Raw genomic sequence first — 18029 nt, forward strand, 5'->3', positions numbered from 1 at the left:
TTTGGAGGTTCATTTGAGCTCAAATTAGACATTTTTGGCAAAAAATCCCAATTCAAAAATTTATGATGTTTCGTCTTTCCTGATCCTGTGAGTCCTTGGGGATATCCTTTTGTGGTCATAAAATGATCAGGGATTGTAGACATAGTTTTGTACTAATTTAGACTCAATATTCATAAAATAACTAGACAAATGAAACATTTTCAAATTCGAGCCTTTGGGTCAGCGTATGACCCAATGGACCTTAAAGGGTTAAAATTTAGGCGGTCATACTGTTCAAATGGCTAAAGTTTTAATAAGTTGAAATAAAACATAAAAAAAAGAATCACAGCTAATATTAGTGATGGAAAATGGCGGATAGGGGAGTAGATTTGAGCACTTAACCCTTTTGGGACGGTAAGGTAGCTCTAGATACCTTACCCGCTATAGCGGGTCAAATGCGGAAAAATTCGATTTTGGGTTACTGTGAGCTTTTGGCTTTGGAAATTTTTAAACGTTAAGCTTTAAGAGCTCAATTAGATGATAAAATTCTTAGTTTTCCCAGTTCTTATTAAATACGAGGTAAATTGTCGCTTCGCTCCAATTTACCTCGCCCCGCTTCGCGGGGATTTGTTGCGCTTCGCGCAAATTTCAGAGAGAAAATAAATTATGATGGTTTAAAGGCAGATTTGGGCCACTTATCGATCCCAAAAGAAAAAATTTGCAAAGAGAAGAAATCATTTTCATACAACATTTCGGGCGCGAAATTCAAAAATTTGCAAAAAATGCATGACTTTTATATGGGGGCTACCTGAAGGGGGGCTTTGGGGGGAAAATGAATACGGCCACTCGAAATCGCCTGATATAAGGAGTCTCTGTACCAAATTTCATCGCGATTGGTCAAACGGTGTAGATTTGTATAGCTGTACAGACACGAAATCCTTTCTTTATTATATAGAAGAAGAAGAAGAGAAGAAGATGGAGAGCTCTCATCAAACCCAAAAGAAAAAAATTTGCAAAGAGAAGAAATCATTTTCATACAACATTTCAGGCGCCAAATTCAAAAATGCGCAAAAAATACATGACTTTTATATGGGGGCTACCTGAAGGGGGGCTTTGGGGGGAAAATGAATACGGCCACTCGAAAGCGCCTGATATAAGGAGTCTCTGTACCAAATTTCATCACGATCGGTCAAACGGTGTAGATTTGTATAGCTGTACAGACACGAAATCCCTTCTTTATTATATAGATAGATAGATGGAGAGCTCTCATCAAACCCAAAAGAAAAAAATTTGCAAAGAGAAGAAATCATTTTCATACAACATTTCAGGCGCCAAATTCAAAAATGCGCAAAAAATACATGACTTTTATATGGGGGCTACCTGAAGGGGGGCTTTGGGGGGAAAATGAATACGGCCACTCGAAAGCGCCTGATATAAGGAGTCTCTTTACCAAATTTCATCACGATCGGTCAAACGGTGTAGATTTGTATAGCTGTACAGACACGAAATCCCTTCTTTATTATATAGATGAGGACTTCTAAGTCCTTAAAGTTTACCTATATATGTACATCTAATCCTTCTAATGATAATAGCCAAGAAAAAGTGCTCCATTTTAAACAAAACTATATATAGCTCTATCCCCCCTCTACTCAATCTAAAATTGATCGACAGCCTTAAAGAATCTGAAAAATTCTTCTCAAAGATAAGAAGAAAGTGCTTCGAAAAAGCAACAAATACTATTATTTCAATAACAAAATGCCAAACTATTGAAAGTTCTTCTTGACGTACATAGTGGAGATAACCCGAAAATCAGCGGCAAATCGAAATAAATTGTATATAGCAAACGCTACCCCAACAAAAACTGCTGCAACGCAATGGGCATTTTTAGTTGTGAAAAATAATGAAGTTTCAGCAAGAAGTTTATCGCAAAGTGATTGCGGGTCAATGAATTAGAATTTCATTGCTTAATGCGCGGTGTTGGAGAATTTTGAAGGCGATAAGACATTTATTTCTTTCGTCTTACGCGAGAATTGAGCTTTTCATGAGCTAGGGGGGTGAGAGAATAGCTGCTAACGCAAAGCTACCAGAAGCTTTGCAAATTGTAAATTAATTTAAATGAATCAAACCGCAAATTATAAAGTTTTTCCTCTGAAATTCAGTGTGGTTTTTGTTTGTAGGTACGATGGAAAAAAAACAAGTCGTTGGTGAGTGTTGCTTTTATAAATTGATTAGTGTTGCTAACACTGAGAGAAAAAAATATGATCACGCGAATTGTTAAATTCACAGCTATTGTTAATGATGAGGCAGAATTAATCCTTTCACGTTTTTTGGGTCATACGCTGACCCAAACGTGAAACATTTTATTTTTTCAATTATTTATGAATGTAATGGTTTTTCCATGTTACAAATGCATCAAATTCACGCATAAGGGGCCAAAGAAGACGTTCTGAGTGAGAAAAGTCCTCTAAAAAAATTCATAGAATAAAAATCGCGATAAAAGAGCGCATGTTTCAATGTTTTTATGTTTCACGTTGGACGTTAAAGGGTTAAGGAAAACTGGAACCACACATAAGTAAGGTAGATGGTTAAAGTTCAAAGTTAAAGATGGTCCGATAAGTAAGGAGATTTTGAGACTTTTTCAAGAGATTATTCCGCGTCAATTTTTGCTCAAAAATTAAAAATTTTCCTTTTTTATGATATTTCAATGTATAAATTCTCTTGACGATTGAGAACTAAATTCAGTTTCCTTTTAAAAAATATTTTATCTTTCATTGAAGACCATCATTTAAAACGCCTTAAGACGTTCAACTGAAAGTTCTTCAAAAAAAAAACCAATAAAACTGCTAGAGAACTAATTGATCCTCAATGTATTAGTTGATCACTTTATTTGATCAGATTACACCGATGAATCATATTTGTCGTTCAATGAATCCACTGCAAAAAAAGTTTCTTTCAGTGTTTTTAAATAACAAAATAACTCATAGAGAGCTTTACAAAGAGAATGCCTCTGCACGGCAACCCGTAAGCACTTTGTTCAGTGGACTTTCGATAGGAAAACACGATGTAGTGCAATCAGTAGGTGTCTATGGGAGCTGGCGCGAGGAAAAGTAATTAAGAAAAGCCCAAGATCGCGCAACGTTTCCAGTTTGCCTTCAACTTGAGTCCCGTCAAGTCGCGTTTCTTCATTCGTACTTGAAATTTCGAACGATGAGCATCAACCAGCAGTGATATTTTTTTTTGTTTTTTGGATTCTGCTGACTTTGCTTTCGGGAGCTTTGTGGGCTGTTTGCATTTTTCTGTGTGTGCTGTGCAAGTGCAGAATAGTGCGGAAGTTTGACAAAATACAAGAATATAAGATTTGGATTAATTTCAATTAAATTGTGTAAGTGAAAGAAAAATTCTCTATTTTCCTTTTAGTTTTATTTTTGGGTGTTGCAATGGAAACAAAGTATTAGAGAATTTTGTACACAAACTATACATAATTCATTCGTATTTATTTAAATTAATAGAAGCGATAGTGTGCATAATTCTCCTTTTTATAAGCTTTTCTGCTTGAAAGACAGAATAAAACGATAAGTGCTTTATCACAAATTAAAAAAAAAAGAGTTTCTTATGAGATTGGCGGATTTTCGTGCGATTAGAGCTGAACATGAAAATGATACAAAGTTTTAATGTTTTAATAGAATGAAATTAACATTAAAACGCCTCGTCATAGTTGAAAACAAAAAGGTTGCTCATGCCAATACTTTGAAGAAGAGAATGTAATTAATAAAAATGAATTATTGTGTAGAGAACATTTTTATTTCTAATTATTACCCTCAATCGTGATCAGCTCTTCGCATTGAAAATTCGCATTTAGTGTGTCCCACTTAAAGTTAGTTAATTATCAAGAAAGACCTCAATACGATGGGAACGCTAAGAACGCCAAGAACTCTATACCTTTATGAGCGTTAAAGTTGTTCAATTAAACATGCATTGCTCAACTTTTAAATGGACAACTTTAGCAAAATTGCACGTCTTTTTACGTCAGTACGAAGATAAACTGATAGCAAAAGTAGAAAATGATTATTTTTTATTCGGAAAAAAGGGAACAATGAGAAAATTGTGAGTGTGAAAAAAATGTTGTTTTCCCGAGGATAAATCGCTGCTAAACATATCTTACGCTATAATCTTCAATTTTTATGTGTAATATTACGACAATGACGTGTACGGAAAAAAGTAGAAATACTAAAATAATAATCACGCTATATTAGAGAATCTCAGAGTTATGAATCTGAAGAGCTTTTCTCTGTAAAAGTTCTTGAATAAATTACAAAGTTCAAGAGTAATTATTTATATTTAAAAATCGCCGGAATGTGTGAAAAAACAATAAAATGAAATTTATAACTCTTTGTAAAATATTTCTGAGGGTTGTGCGGTAGATAAAAATCACGGAAAATTAATTTATTCCGGTGAATTAGAATTAAATGTAGGTACTGTAGCTTCTAACTTCTTAGAAGATCGTCTTCTTTTTATACTTGCCTATTAATTTTATAGTGCATTTTATGCCTTCATGCTAATTTGTACTTTATCTTGTTACTTAATAATAATATGTAATAAAATGTTTTTATTTCATTAACTTCTTACATTTTTTTTTAATTTAAGAAGAAAAGAAATAGAATTATTCGGTAACTTAAAATATTTAAAATAAATGTTTTTCTTAGATTTGTTTTTAAAATCATTAATAATAATAAATCAAATAAAATAATTACAAATTAAAACACTAAAAGAATATTTCAAAAATTCAGATTTTCCTTAAGTTCTCAAAGTAAAAGAATATCTTTTATACTTCATGGCAAAATCAAGGTACTAAAAAGTAATTTAGTCATCAGTGATATTTTTTAAAGTTCACTTAAATTTTATTTTAAACATTTAAAACGTTATCTTTTCTTAATGACATTGTATTGTTATACGAAGACTGTTTAATGGGCGAATAAATCTTTTTATTTTCAGGAAATTCAAAAAAAAATTATTTTTAAATTTCCGCAAAACTGTTTAAGTTTCCTTGCAAATTATACTCTTAAATATTTTAATTCATAAAACATTAAAAAATGTCCTGGATCCGGGTTGAAAACTTTGGGTCATTATAATGAAAATAAATTTTTTTTCCGCAATAAAGTTTTAATATTTCTACTTTTTATTGAGAGTTCTTTGAATTTTCAGATTTCATTTAAAATGGGGTAATAATTCTTTTAAAAAAATTGATAACAATAACAGGAAATTGAGTGCTTTTGCAGATTTTTTCTTGGATCATTTGCCTCACCATTTTACGAAAGAAAAAAGGAATTAGTTTTTCCTCTTATCTTAACTTTTCAATAGCATTGGGAGAAAATCCAATTGGGATTAATTGGCAATATGTAATAATTATGATTTTAAGTAAAAATCATACAAGGTCATTAATCTATTCCTAAAACAAGCTTTAAGTTTAATGTTCATTTTTTCCGCCAATACATCAAAGTGCTTTGCAAAACTTTAGGTATAAGACTTTCCATTATCAGGAGGAAACTTTGAAGACAAAAAAAGCAAAGCTTATCAGGGGCATTGATAAAATATCAATGGGTGTTTCTTGGGACCCATACGGAGTCTCGCCACAGTTCCATCTGAGACTTGAGCCGTGATAGTCGCGTGCAAGTCGTGTGATAAGAAAGTTTGCAGTTGAAGACAGTGTGGAAGCTTAAGTTATTTTCCTTGGTAGTTAGGACCTGTCTTCGTCTTTTGTAGGGTGATGAATGATATAGTTCAAGAAGGCCTGAGGGCAGAGTTCACACTCACGCACACCCCATCAGCTGCGGATGCACCAAGCGTGTACAAATCCACAACAATCCCATACGACAAGGGACCCAATGGGACTGCGGGGCAGAATGAGAGTCCACCTGAGGAGCAGAGTCTGGAGGTGAAACGCTTTTCCAATTTGCCACAGCGTGAACCCGTGGACATCCAGTTCAAGGACATCACGTACACCGTCAGCGTGGGCTTCCGCAAAGGTTAGTTGATTGAGTAGTGTGGCAATCCATCATGATTCACAAAATTAACTTTTTTTTTCGTGTGACGACAATCCCGCCCAAAGTCCAATTGAGTCTTTGTTGGAACCACAGGAGCTCACACAACAAAGCCCAAGTTCCTATCAGCGTACTTTTAACTTATCAATTAATACTTGGGGTGATTATAAATGTCTCACAAGATTAAAATCGTCCAACCCCGGTCTTTGTTCAATTTTTTCCTCCTCACTTCTATAATTCTATTAAACATTCCTCACTTTTTCCCACATAAATGATTTTTAAAGTCATGCAATCAAAACTAGAGTGTTTACTTGAGAAATTATTCCACACAAATATAAATTCGAGGGAGAGATAAAGGTTCATTTGGCGATAATGTATAACACGTAATACTTCATAGTTCACGATTGAGACAAACCCACCACGAGAGGCACTTAAACAATTTGTCAATAATTTGCTATATAAAGTGTAAAGTCCAAAGAACATGCTTCACAGCGATTGATCATGGGCACAGTAAAAATATTTTGATTTCTTATGCGCGCATTCTTGGTAAATATTACATTTAATGATTTTTTAATGCGTGCACTGTACTTGCATGTTGCGCTGAGACACCTGAAACTGCCCCATTGAGTCGCTTTATCGTTCATTGCTGATAAAAGTGATTGCAATCTTGCAATCGAAATTATTGAAAAATTATTTTTCGCTGTAAACAATCACTGAGAAGAAAATAAAATTTTAATATTTTTTATTTTGATATTACATGCATATTTTTAATGTGCCAAAAATTGTTTTATAATTTTTTATTGCTCAGTAGATCGGTAGTTTTGGCAAAACGGTCGGTAAAGGCCTAACCAAGCAACAGCGTCAAAAGACGCTGTTCGTTGTTTTTTCTCACTTGCTCCTTGTCAAATTGTATTGCGCTGTCACTGTCAAACAAGAAACGCGGTTTCTATGTTATATAACCGCCTTTCTTGTGTGACAGTGACAGCGCGATACAATTTGACAAGGAGCAAGTGAGAAAAAACAACGAACAGCGTCTTTTGACGCTGAAGTATGGTTAAGCTTTAAAAAACGGACATTTTTGGTAAAAAAAATGTCTGTAGATTTGGTAATTGACGATAGATTCATCGTCAAATTGACGATAGATTTAGTCAAAATGACGGCATGTTCAAACTGAACGTAATATTTAGATAAAAGGGATAAAAATAAAATTAGAAAAAATACATTTATTACATTTTAGATTTACTGTAGTTAATTATTTTAAGAATTAGGTTTCTATGAACCGTTCGAAGGAAAATTCATTACGTTATTTCAAAGGCGGTTTTTAATTTCTTATACAAAAAAAAATTTAGACTGCCTAACTTTCATATAATCACGATGCAGATGATTATCCAAGTTCTAAACATATAAAAAAAACCTAACCCACCTAACTAAGCGAAAACTTAAAATGAATGCTGTAGAGACTCAAACTTTTGTGCCAAGAGATGATCCATTAATAAAAGTTTACAAAGAATTTGTGGGTTTGTCGATCTTTTTTTATATAGGGTGGTTAAGATAAAATGGACCGATTTTATAGGCTAAACCTATAGAAGCGGTCCATGTTATCTTGACCAACCTATATAACAGAAAATGATATGACTGAATTAGACGATTTAATTAGAACTTTTCTTTAAAAATATCAGGAAGTTTACGGTGAAGCGTTAAAACCGAAATTTCATTATTTAACGCACTATATGTCAGTTATAAGGACATGTGGAGCCATTAAAAACATCAGTTGTATTAGATTCGAGGCGAAACATAAAGAAGTCTTATTGTAAAAGCATGTCTTCAAGAAAAAACATCTCACAATCTCTCTCAATTAAATCATCTTTGCAAATGACGCAATTTATTCAAAATAATATGAAATAAAATACATAATTTGTCTAAAAAAGACTTTTTTGCTTTATTGTATCACCAATTCCTTATTTCCTATAAGATTTGAAGATCCCAAGTTTATGACGACTCTTCTTCTGTGGCATTAAGTTTCCTTGAGGATCATTGCCTTTTGTGTAAGTCTCCTCCATTTTTGGCGTTCCACAATGATTACAGATTACAAAGATTACAAACATTTAACGTTAAAGTTTTATAAGTACTTCATTACAATAAAAATGTCAAACAAATTTTACTTTTCATGAATCCATTAAAAAAACAAAATGACTTCCATAATTTTGATAATTGTTAATTAAATAAAATTATGTTGTTTAAGTTGAGAGCGGGTTACTTAAAATATTTTTTAAATTTTTTAACCAAAAAAGTGCGCTAAATTATCCAACACCGGGGCTTTGTGACGCAAACCAATTTCTTTCAATGTGAAATAAAATATTATGTTAAAAATGATTCAAAAAGACACTAAAAGCTTCATTAAAAATCTTTAATTTTTCTCCTAAATTAAAAAAAATAACCTAACCTAAAAAAATGAGCAAATAAAAAATGCTAATCACAATGTAAAATATTTTTTCTCAGTGTTTCAAATCAATATTATAATCTTTAATTTCTACTTTCAGAAAAGAAAGAGATTCTTCACAAAGTAAATGGAAAATTCCCCGGAGGACAACTTATTGCCATTATGGGACCATCAGGAGCTGGCAAGAGTACCCTCCTGCATGTCCTCTCAGGGTATAAGAAGACAAATGTAAATGGTGCAATATACGTAAATGGGAGGATCAGAAATTTGGATGTTTTCCGCAAAATGACCTGCTACATAACACAGGATGATCACCTTCAGGAGCTCCTCACTGTCTTGGAAAATATGAGAATTGCTGCTGATTTTAAGCTTGGTGCAAATTTCCCGGTTCAGGAGAAAGATGGACGAGTAAGTTTATTTATGTTTTCTTCCAGTTTAAGATTTTTTTGCTTATCACTCTTTCTCTTAAAAAAAAAAAAGATCGAAGACATCTTGACGGTTCTTGGTCTCTATGAGCACCAATTTACGCTCGCAGGTCGCCTTTCGGGTGGTCAGAAGAAGAGGTTGTCAATTGCTCTGGAATTAATTAGCAATCCCACCATAATGTTCCTCGATGAACCAACAACGTAAGCATAATGGTAAAGAAGAAAAAGTTTGCAAAAGCAATTCTCAGTGTTTTGTTTTCGCTTTCAGTGGTCTCGATAGTTTTTCTTGTACACAAGTTGTTGATCTACTGAAGCAACTCGCCGGTCAGGGACGCACTATAATTTGCACAATCCACCAGCCATCCGCCAAACTTTTCGCTGAATTTGACCAAGTTTATGTGCTTTCGCTTGGCGAATGCCTCTATCAAGGCAGCACTGGGAACCTTGTGCCATACCTGCAGTCGATTAACCTACCATGCCCAAAATATCACAATCCGGCGGATTATAGTGAGTATATAAAAAATTACCATTATTATATTTAGTGCTATTTAAATACACTAGAAAATGTACATGGTAAGTTTCACTTACGGGCTGTGATTCTTCCTTCAGAGGTCATGTGATATTTGATATAAGTTTGGTGGTGCAAACTCTGGGGGAAGGCTAACTCGCGCATTGGCTGTGATTCGTGGCGCGAGCCATCCTTCCCCAGAGTTTGCACCACCAAACTTATATCAAATATCACACTTAGACTGACCTCTGAAGGAAGAATCACAGCCCGTAAGTGAAACTTACCATGTACATTCCCTTTTCTCCTTAATCTGTACCATGTAGCTATATATATATTTATATTTTACCGTTATATTTTACTTTGCATTTACATTTATATTTATATACCTTATATATAAGGCGCCCCGCTTCGCGGGGCGCCAAATAGTTAGCGTACTAATTAAACATACAACTATATATATTTATATTTTACCGTTATATTTTACTTTACATATATATTTATATACCTATCGTTGGAAAGCTATTGATGGCCCCTATAACATATCAAAATTTCAGACCTCTAGCTATAACAGGGGCTGAGATATAGGCAAAAAAAATTTAGGGGTGTTCCAAAATGGCGGACGGAGGGGTGGGGGGGAGGATTTGACCTCACCATGAGACGACATCAGGTCGATATACTAACTTTGCCGTTGACCGCAAGTCTCTATCTATTACCGTTCTCTTGTAATTAAGCGTCAAACTCCGGCCGGCCGGCCGGCCGGACGGCCGGAAGAATTTTTTTTCGACATACGTTTTTTGGAATGTGGGGACCCTAATTCGTGCTCATCCCGAGTTTGAGCCCGATCTGACGACTTTGCATTTTAGGTGGTACACAGAAGCTGTGCTATTCTTTTCTTCGAAAGAATCACAGCTAAAATAATTTGAAAAAAAAATAAGATGAAGATTGGATCAAACTTTTTTTTGAAAAAAAAAATCTTGCAGATCTAACAGATCTTGCTTCACGTCTTATTGTTAGATTTATAAAAAGAAATTGATTTTTTCTCAATTTTATTTAAATTTCTGCTGTATGATTCAATTTGAAAAATTCTAGCAGTTAGTTTAAAGTCGTCTTAAGGCTTTCTCTGATCTATAACGATTTACTAAAATTTTTAACTTAATAACATTAACCCTTTGGGGCCACTTTAAGATGTTCAAATGTTACTTATTTGTTATAGAATCCTATAGGAAAAAAAAATAATGCTAGAATTTGCTTATTCTCGAAATATGAAAATTAAATCTTTTAAAATTTTTATTCCCTTTGTGAATTTTCTGTGTTTTCTTTCTAATTAAACTTTGAAGATCATTTGACGCCTTAAGGTTTTTAGTTAACATTTCTGTGAAAGAATTTTTAAGGAATAAAACTGCTAGAATTTGTTAGTTTTAAACGTGCTGAAAGAAAAATAGTACGAAAAACAATTCGTAATCAATAATACCTATAGGGGAGAGCGGGGCTAATAAAGTCACTTAAGGGTTTAGAAAAAGCTTAAAATATCATATTTCCTAGCTAGATAGAATAAAATGATCTGAGAAAGAGTTGTAGGGCAAGAAATATCCTAAAGAATTGAGCTATACATTTCGTTTTATCTATTTGGGAAATATGATATTTTGAGCTTTTTCTAAACCCTTAAGTGACTTTTTTAACCCCGGTCTCCCCTACATTTTTCCCTCGTTAAAGTAACTATTAAAAATTACTAGAAAATTACTTTTATCCTTAATAAAATCGACTTGGAAACTAAAATTTGTTGATAAAGAAAATTTAAATGACTTTTTCCACGTGGCCAAAATAAGAAAAACCCCAAATCTTATCACCTAGCTAGACTAACGATAAGATTTTTTCTTTCTTTTCTAAAATCTTAAATAAAAAACTCAATACCGTATGACGTTCAAATGGATTTTTTGAGTGTATCAACGAGGAACAGGAGTTAATGAAAATCTTTTTCATTACCACATTGCATCACAATTCGCACTTCCACGTTTCTTTACAAAAATATATGTTCCCCGATTAGATATGATTTTTTGGGGGAAACAATTCTTGACCTTTATTCGCGCCTTTAATCTCTCCTCTTTTCTCTGCTTTTCTTTCATGCGTATAGTCATTGAGCTGGCCTGCGGGGAGCATGGGGAAGATAAAATTCAGCACATGGTGACCGGAATGGCGAATGGGGAGTGTATGGATTGGTTTGGGGACCAAAATAAGGTCCTGAAGCTCGAGACGTTGCGGCAGAAGTATCCACTTCAGAGGCGCACGAAGGAGAATACAATCCTGCAGGCAACGAATCAGTGGAATCAACTGAAGACGCTCATCCGACGTGGGATCATACGCGGAAAAAGGGACACAACGTTGACACATCTTCGAATTGGCGTCAACATCATCGTTGCCATAATGTTGGGTTTCCTCTTCATTGAGGGCGGCAATGAGGGCTCCAGAGTACTGGATAATTACAATCTTATGTTTGCCAATGTGAGTATTGGGGAGAATTTATGATTAGAAGTTCCTCACACACACGCAGATTTTGTTGAAAATATAAGAGAGTGAGTGGCACAAAAGCTTCGATAAGACTTCGTCTTGTAAACAGATAATTTTTGAATGAGAAGACAACATTGAATGGCAACATTCCACCACATATGCTACCAAAAATATGTTTTGCGGTCTTGTAAAATTTTTCAATTAATGGGCCTTACGTGCCACTTAAATTATGTTTGACTTATCTGTTTTAAAATATGACAATCAAACTTGGATCTCCTTAGCTCATCAACTTATTTTCTTGCTCAACAGCTCATGCATCACTCCATGACAACAATGATGCTGACTGTATTAACTTGTAAGTGTTTGTTTTTTTTTTAAATAATTTCTTAAAAAATTGAAAAAATAAATTTTCTTTTTTTTTTTTCTAAACAGTCCCCACAGAAATGGCCATTTTAAGAAAAGAACATTTCAACAGATACTACTCTCTGAAAGCGTACTACACCTCCGTGACCTTACTTGACATTCCCATGGCTGTAAGCTTTTAATAATTTTAGTTATATAAGATTTTTTAAGGATATTTAATCTTTTTTTTTTTTAATTTTCTCCCTGTAGGTTTTCTGCTGTTTCATCTATACAGTAATCGTGTACTTCCTGAGTTATCAACCTTTTGAGGCTTTCCGGTTTGGAATGTACTTCACAATTTCCCTATTGGTTGGCTTCGTAGCACAGAGTATGGGTCTCATGGTTGGAGCCTGGTTCAACGTTGTTGTAAGTAGTTTAATGATTTTTATGCGATTTTTTAAGTAACAATTTTATGCAAAAGTTTCGCTATCTTTAAAAAAATCGTTGGAGCTTTTTTTGATAAATTGTTTTTTTTTTCTTTAGAATATTTAACAGATAGATAGATGTCTCAACTATTCTTTACTACAGTCATTAATTTCTAATTAATTCATATAATTTCTTTTAATTTAAAGCCTATGTTGAAACTATTTTTTTATAATTTCTTAAACTAAATTAATTCTGGAAATTAAGGGAATTTCTACAAAATCCTTTAAAGATTTTTGGCTTAAATATCTAGTACTTTTTACGTTCTTCTTTAGGTTTGAAGGAATACTTTTGTTTCACGTTTGAAGCTGACTTTTTTCTAGTCTTTATTGACTACTAGAATAATAAACAATAAACAGGTCTCTTTGGTCTAGAAGGGATTTCTTGCTACCCTGATATTTAGCTACGCTCCTGCAATAGTCTATCCAAGATTAGATTAAAAGCTTCTTAACTCATTACTAATCTCTGTTTAATTTGATTTCAGAACGGCACCTTTATAGCTCCGGTATCTTCAATCCCAATGATGATGTTTGCTGGATTCGGTGTGACTCTCCGTGATCTACCGCCATACCTAAAATGGGGCAGCTACATATCATACCTCAGATACGGCTTAGAGGGGTACGTTGGTGCAATATACGGGGAAGATCGGGCTACACTTGTTTGCGAAGCCAAACCCTATTGCCACTTCAAGTAAGGACTTAAAAAATTATTCCTAAATCCTTAATTAATCCTTAATCCTTAATGGCGGTATTCTGGGATAAATATAAAGATCAAAATAAAGAAAAAAACCAAGATTTGGTATTCTAGTTTGAAATTCCAAGAAATTTTCAGGATAATCTTGGAAATTCAAAATATTTCAAGATTTGGTATTCTAATATAGAGATTTACGGTCGAACCATAACCTAAAAATCTTGTTTCTTCATACAACTTCCAAGACTTTTAGTATTCTGAGATACGAATCAAAATCAAAATCAAGATTTACAAAATGAGTTGTCAAAAGAGGCTTGGATAAAAATATTCCAAGATTCTGTATTCTACGATAGAGATTTACGGTCTTATTATAACGTAAATTGTCTTGGATTTATGTGAAATTCCAAGACGGTTTTGGGGTCCTTTGAAAAATTGGTTATCAAATGAGGTAAAGGCAAAGTAAATTCAGAATGGGAGATATGAAATCTCTTGAACAAATAGGGAATGCAGATGCAAAATGACGGGTTTTTGCCGGATTTGTGTTCACTCCATCTTGCTAATGATAGAGTGACCTCCGGGTTATACCAGGATTGTCGAATCTTGGACAAATAGGGGATGTTCGTGCAATTATTTTGGTTTTCACTAGAATTGTGGTCACTTCTCCTTTGCAATGGTGGAGTGACCTCCGGATTGGGGATCTCATCCCCGGATTGTCACATTCTGGACAATCCTGGTATGCTGGTGCAAAAATGTTTGTTTTTTGCCGGAATTATGGTCACTTCTCCTTTGTAATGATAAAGTGACCTCCAGATCGGGGATCTCATCCCAGGATTGTCACATCCTGGACAATCCTGAAATGCTGGTGCAAAATTGTGGGTTTTTCGCCGGAATTGTGGTCACTCCTGATTGGTAATGATGGAGTGACCTCCAGATTGAGAATCTCATCCCAGGATGATCAAGTCCTGGACAATTAGGGGATGCTGGTGCAAAATTGTGGGTTTTTCGCCGGATTTATGGTCACTTCCTATTAGTAATGTTGGAGTGACCACTACTCTGGCAAAAAAACCACAATTTTGCACAAGCATTCCCTAATTGTCCAGGACTTGATCATCCTGGGATGAAATCCCCAATCCGGAGGTCACTTCATCATTACCAATCAGGAGTGACCACAATTCCGGCGAAAAATAAACATTTTTGCACCAGCATCCCAGGATTGTCCAGGATGTGACAATCCGGAGATGAGATCCTCAATCCGGAGATCACTTTATCATTACCAATGAGAAGTGACCACTAATCCTGGAAAAAATTTAAGAAATTGCCCCAGAATCCTAGGATTGTCCAGGATATGACAATCCTGGGATGAGATCCTTAATCTGGAGGTCACTCCATCAATAGCAAGAAGAAGTGACCACGATTCCTAAGAAAAATTCAAAATTTTGCAGTAGCATACCCCCCCCCCAGTTACCACCAAATTATCATAAATTGGAGGCAGAAAGCACCTCTCCGACAATATTCATTCCATTCCCGGAGCAATAATGCCTGGGAATAATAGCCGAGATTATACAATCAGGGCTTCTGGATGTAATAGCAATAGGGAAGAAATTCCCATGAAGTGTTTAAATTTCGTTGAATTGTCATCCGAGAGCGAACGAGAAAGCGCAATAGAAAAATTTAATGCATTAGAAAGAGATATCGCTAAAGTTTCTTTGGCGCGAAGCTGAAACCAAGAAACTGACAAGTAGGATAACGCAAATTTTGATTTTACTTTCCTGGATAATTCGTCGTAAAGTAGAATACCGACAGTCTTGGTCTTTATTTTGATTTTTATCTTGATCTTGAAAGGCGTCTCTATCCTAGAATACCACCCCTTAATCCTTAATTTTCTTTTAGGTATCCAAAGAGGTTTCTGCATGAAATTTCAATGGAGGGTGATCAATTTTGGACTGATGTGTATGCTCTCTGTATTAACATCCTTTTATTCCGAATTCTGGCGTATGTCCTTCTCAGGGCAAAACTCAGGGCTGTGAGATAACATGGAACATTTGTTTTTCTTTATTTACCTCTAAGATTGTTATATTATTCCTATTTTAATAAATTAAAGCGTTTTATAGGCTAAATTATAAGTTCATTCATTTGCAATTTATTAAAAGAAAATTAAGGGAAAATGCTCTTATTCAAACTTGCCAAATAAAAATAAAACAAACAAATAGATATTATACAAAGAAGAAAATTTTTATTAATATTTTGTTAATTTTTTTGAATTACAAATAAATGAAGTGATAAATTGAAATTTAAGTTTTTCTTGTTTAATTGATATTTTTAAAGTTTTAATTTGAAGATCATTGGGACGTTTTATTCTCATAATCCTTTTCACCTTTTCAAGAGTCTGGCCAATTTTTTTTTCTATAGTTTCTGAACATTTTATAATATGTACAACCAGAAAGAGCAAGGATCCCAGGGAATTGCAAAAGGACATGAAGAAAAGGAACTCATATGGTCGAAAAAAAATTTATCTCTTTTTGGCAAAAAATTATTGTCAACAAATACTTTTACAAAATTTATCTCTTAGATACTTTCTGATTTTTTAGGTCCTTTAAAGGTTTAAATCCATGACTTTTGCTTTGCAGAAACGTCCTCAAACCTCATAGGAAGTATTTTCTCTGTCCGAGATAATTCTTTTCTAGTATTTTTGCGAATTCTGCCTCCTATTAGTCTTTTGGCTTGCTTTCTTGCTGTTCAGGTGTTACTTCGTGCAAAAAAGAAAACAATTTCCGGTCTATTAAAAAACAAAGAAAACACCTTTAACTCTACACATCAAAAGCAGATTTTTCTTCTTTAGTAATTCAGTGATTATCGAACAGTGATAACACTAAGGAGCACTATGTTCTAAAATTTTGCATGAAGTTTATTTTTATAATAATTTTGTGTGCCTGACGTTAATAAGATTTTGGAATATTTTTTTACGGCTTTAAATTTTCCTAAAGTTATTCAGAGTAAGTCAGAGAATTTTTTGTAGTTTTTTTTTTCTCAGAATTTTAATTCTATTTGTCAAGTAAACTTTGTATATAAAATTTATAAAATAGTGCCTGATGATGGCTGTAAGTCCAAATCATTTGCAGGAAAGCATAAAAGCTGAGCATACTTACTTTCTGTTTATCCGCAATTTTGATTAAGAAAATTTAATAAAATAATTCCATTTTTTTAACTTTAAAGAATTTCTCTGCTTTAATTTCTCCTAAAAATTAAAAAATTGCATTAATTAAGGCTTATACAACCTGAGAAGGAGCTTTTCCTTGGTTTTGCTCTGGAGGTTAGTTGACAACACTAAGACGCCCAAGGGCGCATGAAGATTAGACAAATGTAATTGAGATGAATAAATTTTAAATGAAAATGAAATGAAATGAAAAAATTAAACAGATCAGCTGCAAACTATAAAATAAAAATAAACTATTTCATAAATTTATAGCAAAAAAAAAACAAAAATAAAAGTATAAATAAATTTTATTGTAAACCCAGGAGCTCAGCTGATGAGCTTTCAGTGAGCTTTTAATAAGCTTTCGCTGCAGTATTGCATACATTTAAGCGCCTTTGATTGCCAATAAATTATGTATGGTAATTTCAACCTCAAGTATTAACACTCAGCAATAATTTAAATGGTTATTAAGTCAAACCGATAGTATATTTACCTACATCGGGCAAACATTGTCAATCAAAATCGCAATGTAATTGATCGCCATACCTCGTAATTGCTGCAAAGTTTAAACACTAAATAATGCGGATAAATCCAATACTATAGCAATGAACTTCACCTACCTATTTCATAATATTTTCACACAAAAGGTGTTACATTGTGGATTTAATACCTACAATAGAGGCAAAAATCTCTCTTATAAATCGATGCGTAAGTTCCGTGACTAAATAGATGCATTTTTATTTTCTATTCAACTGAAAGTTTTCCTTTGTAAAGAGAAAAAAATCTTGTATTGGAAAATGTTCTATTCAATTCTGTAATTGGAAAAACACTATGATCAAATGCACAGGGTGTGGTTTAGAATGTACTGAAAGTTTAATATTTTTAATGGAAAAATTGAAAAAAAATCTTTCAATTCTGTAAGAGCTTTCATAAAAAAAAGAATCATTATTGAATAATTTTTATTAAAATAAATAGGTAATTAAGCAACACAAATTATTCAGTACCACCCTGTGGGTAAGAAGGAAATTGCTCATCGTGATTCTAGAATTATAAAACTCATTAAACCTTATTTACATAGACTAATTTACGTATGAAATAAGAGCTATAATAGTTATAAAGTATTGAGCATTGAGGCGTGAAGCTTCTTAGAAGAGTCTTTCGAAAAATTATTTCATTAACACACCAAGAAAATTAAATCAGCATGCACTTTCAAGGAAAATTCAATTTTAAAAAGCTTTAGAAGCTCATTAACCTACATTGCACACCACAACACTTGAGTTTCTTTTGACTTTCTAGGAGAGAACTTGAAGAAATATTTTTTTTTGCTCATTTTATTTCAAAAACTTTACAATTTTTTTTCTTTGCAAAAATATCAGAAAACATAAATTAATAAATTTTTAAGGATCTTGTCGATGTTCCTAAATTG

General features: G+C 33.5%; 2 protein-coding genes across 3 annotated transcripts in view; one reads left to right on the top strand and one right to left on the bottom strand.

Annotated features, from left to right (window-relative positions):
- Positions 1-18029, bottom strand: part of LOC129790123 (WD repeat-containing protein 19) — an 829031-nt gene that overhangs the window by 245379 nt on the left and 565623 nt on the right. The window lies entirely within an intron of this gene.
- LOC129790197 (ATP-binding cassette sub-family G member 4) lies at positions 3073-15705 on the top strand. 2 transcript variants are annotated; one of them, XM_055827579.1, is made up of 11 exons: positions 3073-3361; positions 5740-6002; positions 8558-8865; positions 8938-9083; positions 9151-9389; positions 11522-11889; positions 12205-12250; positions 12328-12428; positions 12508-12663; positions 13205-13410; positions 15301-15705. In XM_055827579.1, exons 2-11 carry the CDS (start codon positions 5744-5746, stop codon positions 15440-15442), a joined length of 1971 nt encoding a protein of 656 aa, XP_055683554.1. In that variant the 5' UTR covers positions 3073-3361; positions 5740-5743; the 3' UTR covers positions 15443-15705. The 2 variants fall into 2 exon arrangements, with proteins under 2 accessions (XP_055683554.1, XP_055683556.1); XM_055827581.1 differs by lacking the exon at positions 3073-3361 and having other exon boundaries at positions 5601-6002.

The sequence above is a fragment of the Lutzomyia longipalpis genome, chromosome 2 (assembly GCF_024334085.1).
Source record: "Lutzomyia longipalpis isolate SR_M1_2022 chromosome 2, ASM2433408v1".
NCBI classification, from domain to species: Eukaryota; Metazoa; Arthropoda; class Insecta; order Diptera; family Psychodidae; genus Lutzomyia; species Lutzomyia longipalpis.

Coding starts and splice junctions, on each gene's coding strand:
- LOC129790197 (XM_055827579.1), top strand. CDS start 5,744: ATGAATGATATAGTTCAAGAAGGCCTGAGGGCAGAGTTCACACTCACG. Junction 6,003..8,557: donor CAGCGTGGGCTTCCGCAAAG/GTTAGTTGATTG, acceptor TTCTACTTTCAG/AAAAGAAAGAGATTCTTCAC. Junction 9,084..9,150: donor TTCCTCGATGAACCAACAAC/GTAAGCATAATG, acceptor TTTCGCTTTCAG/TGGTCTCGATAGTTTTTCTT.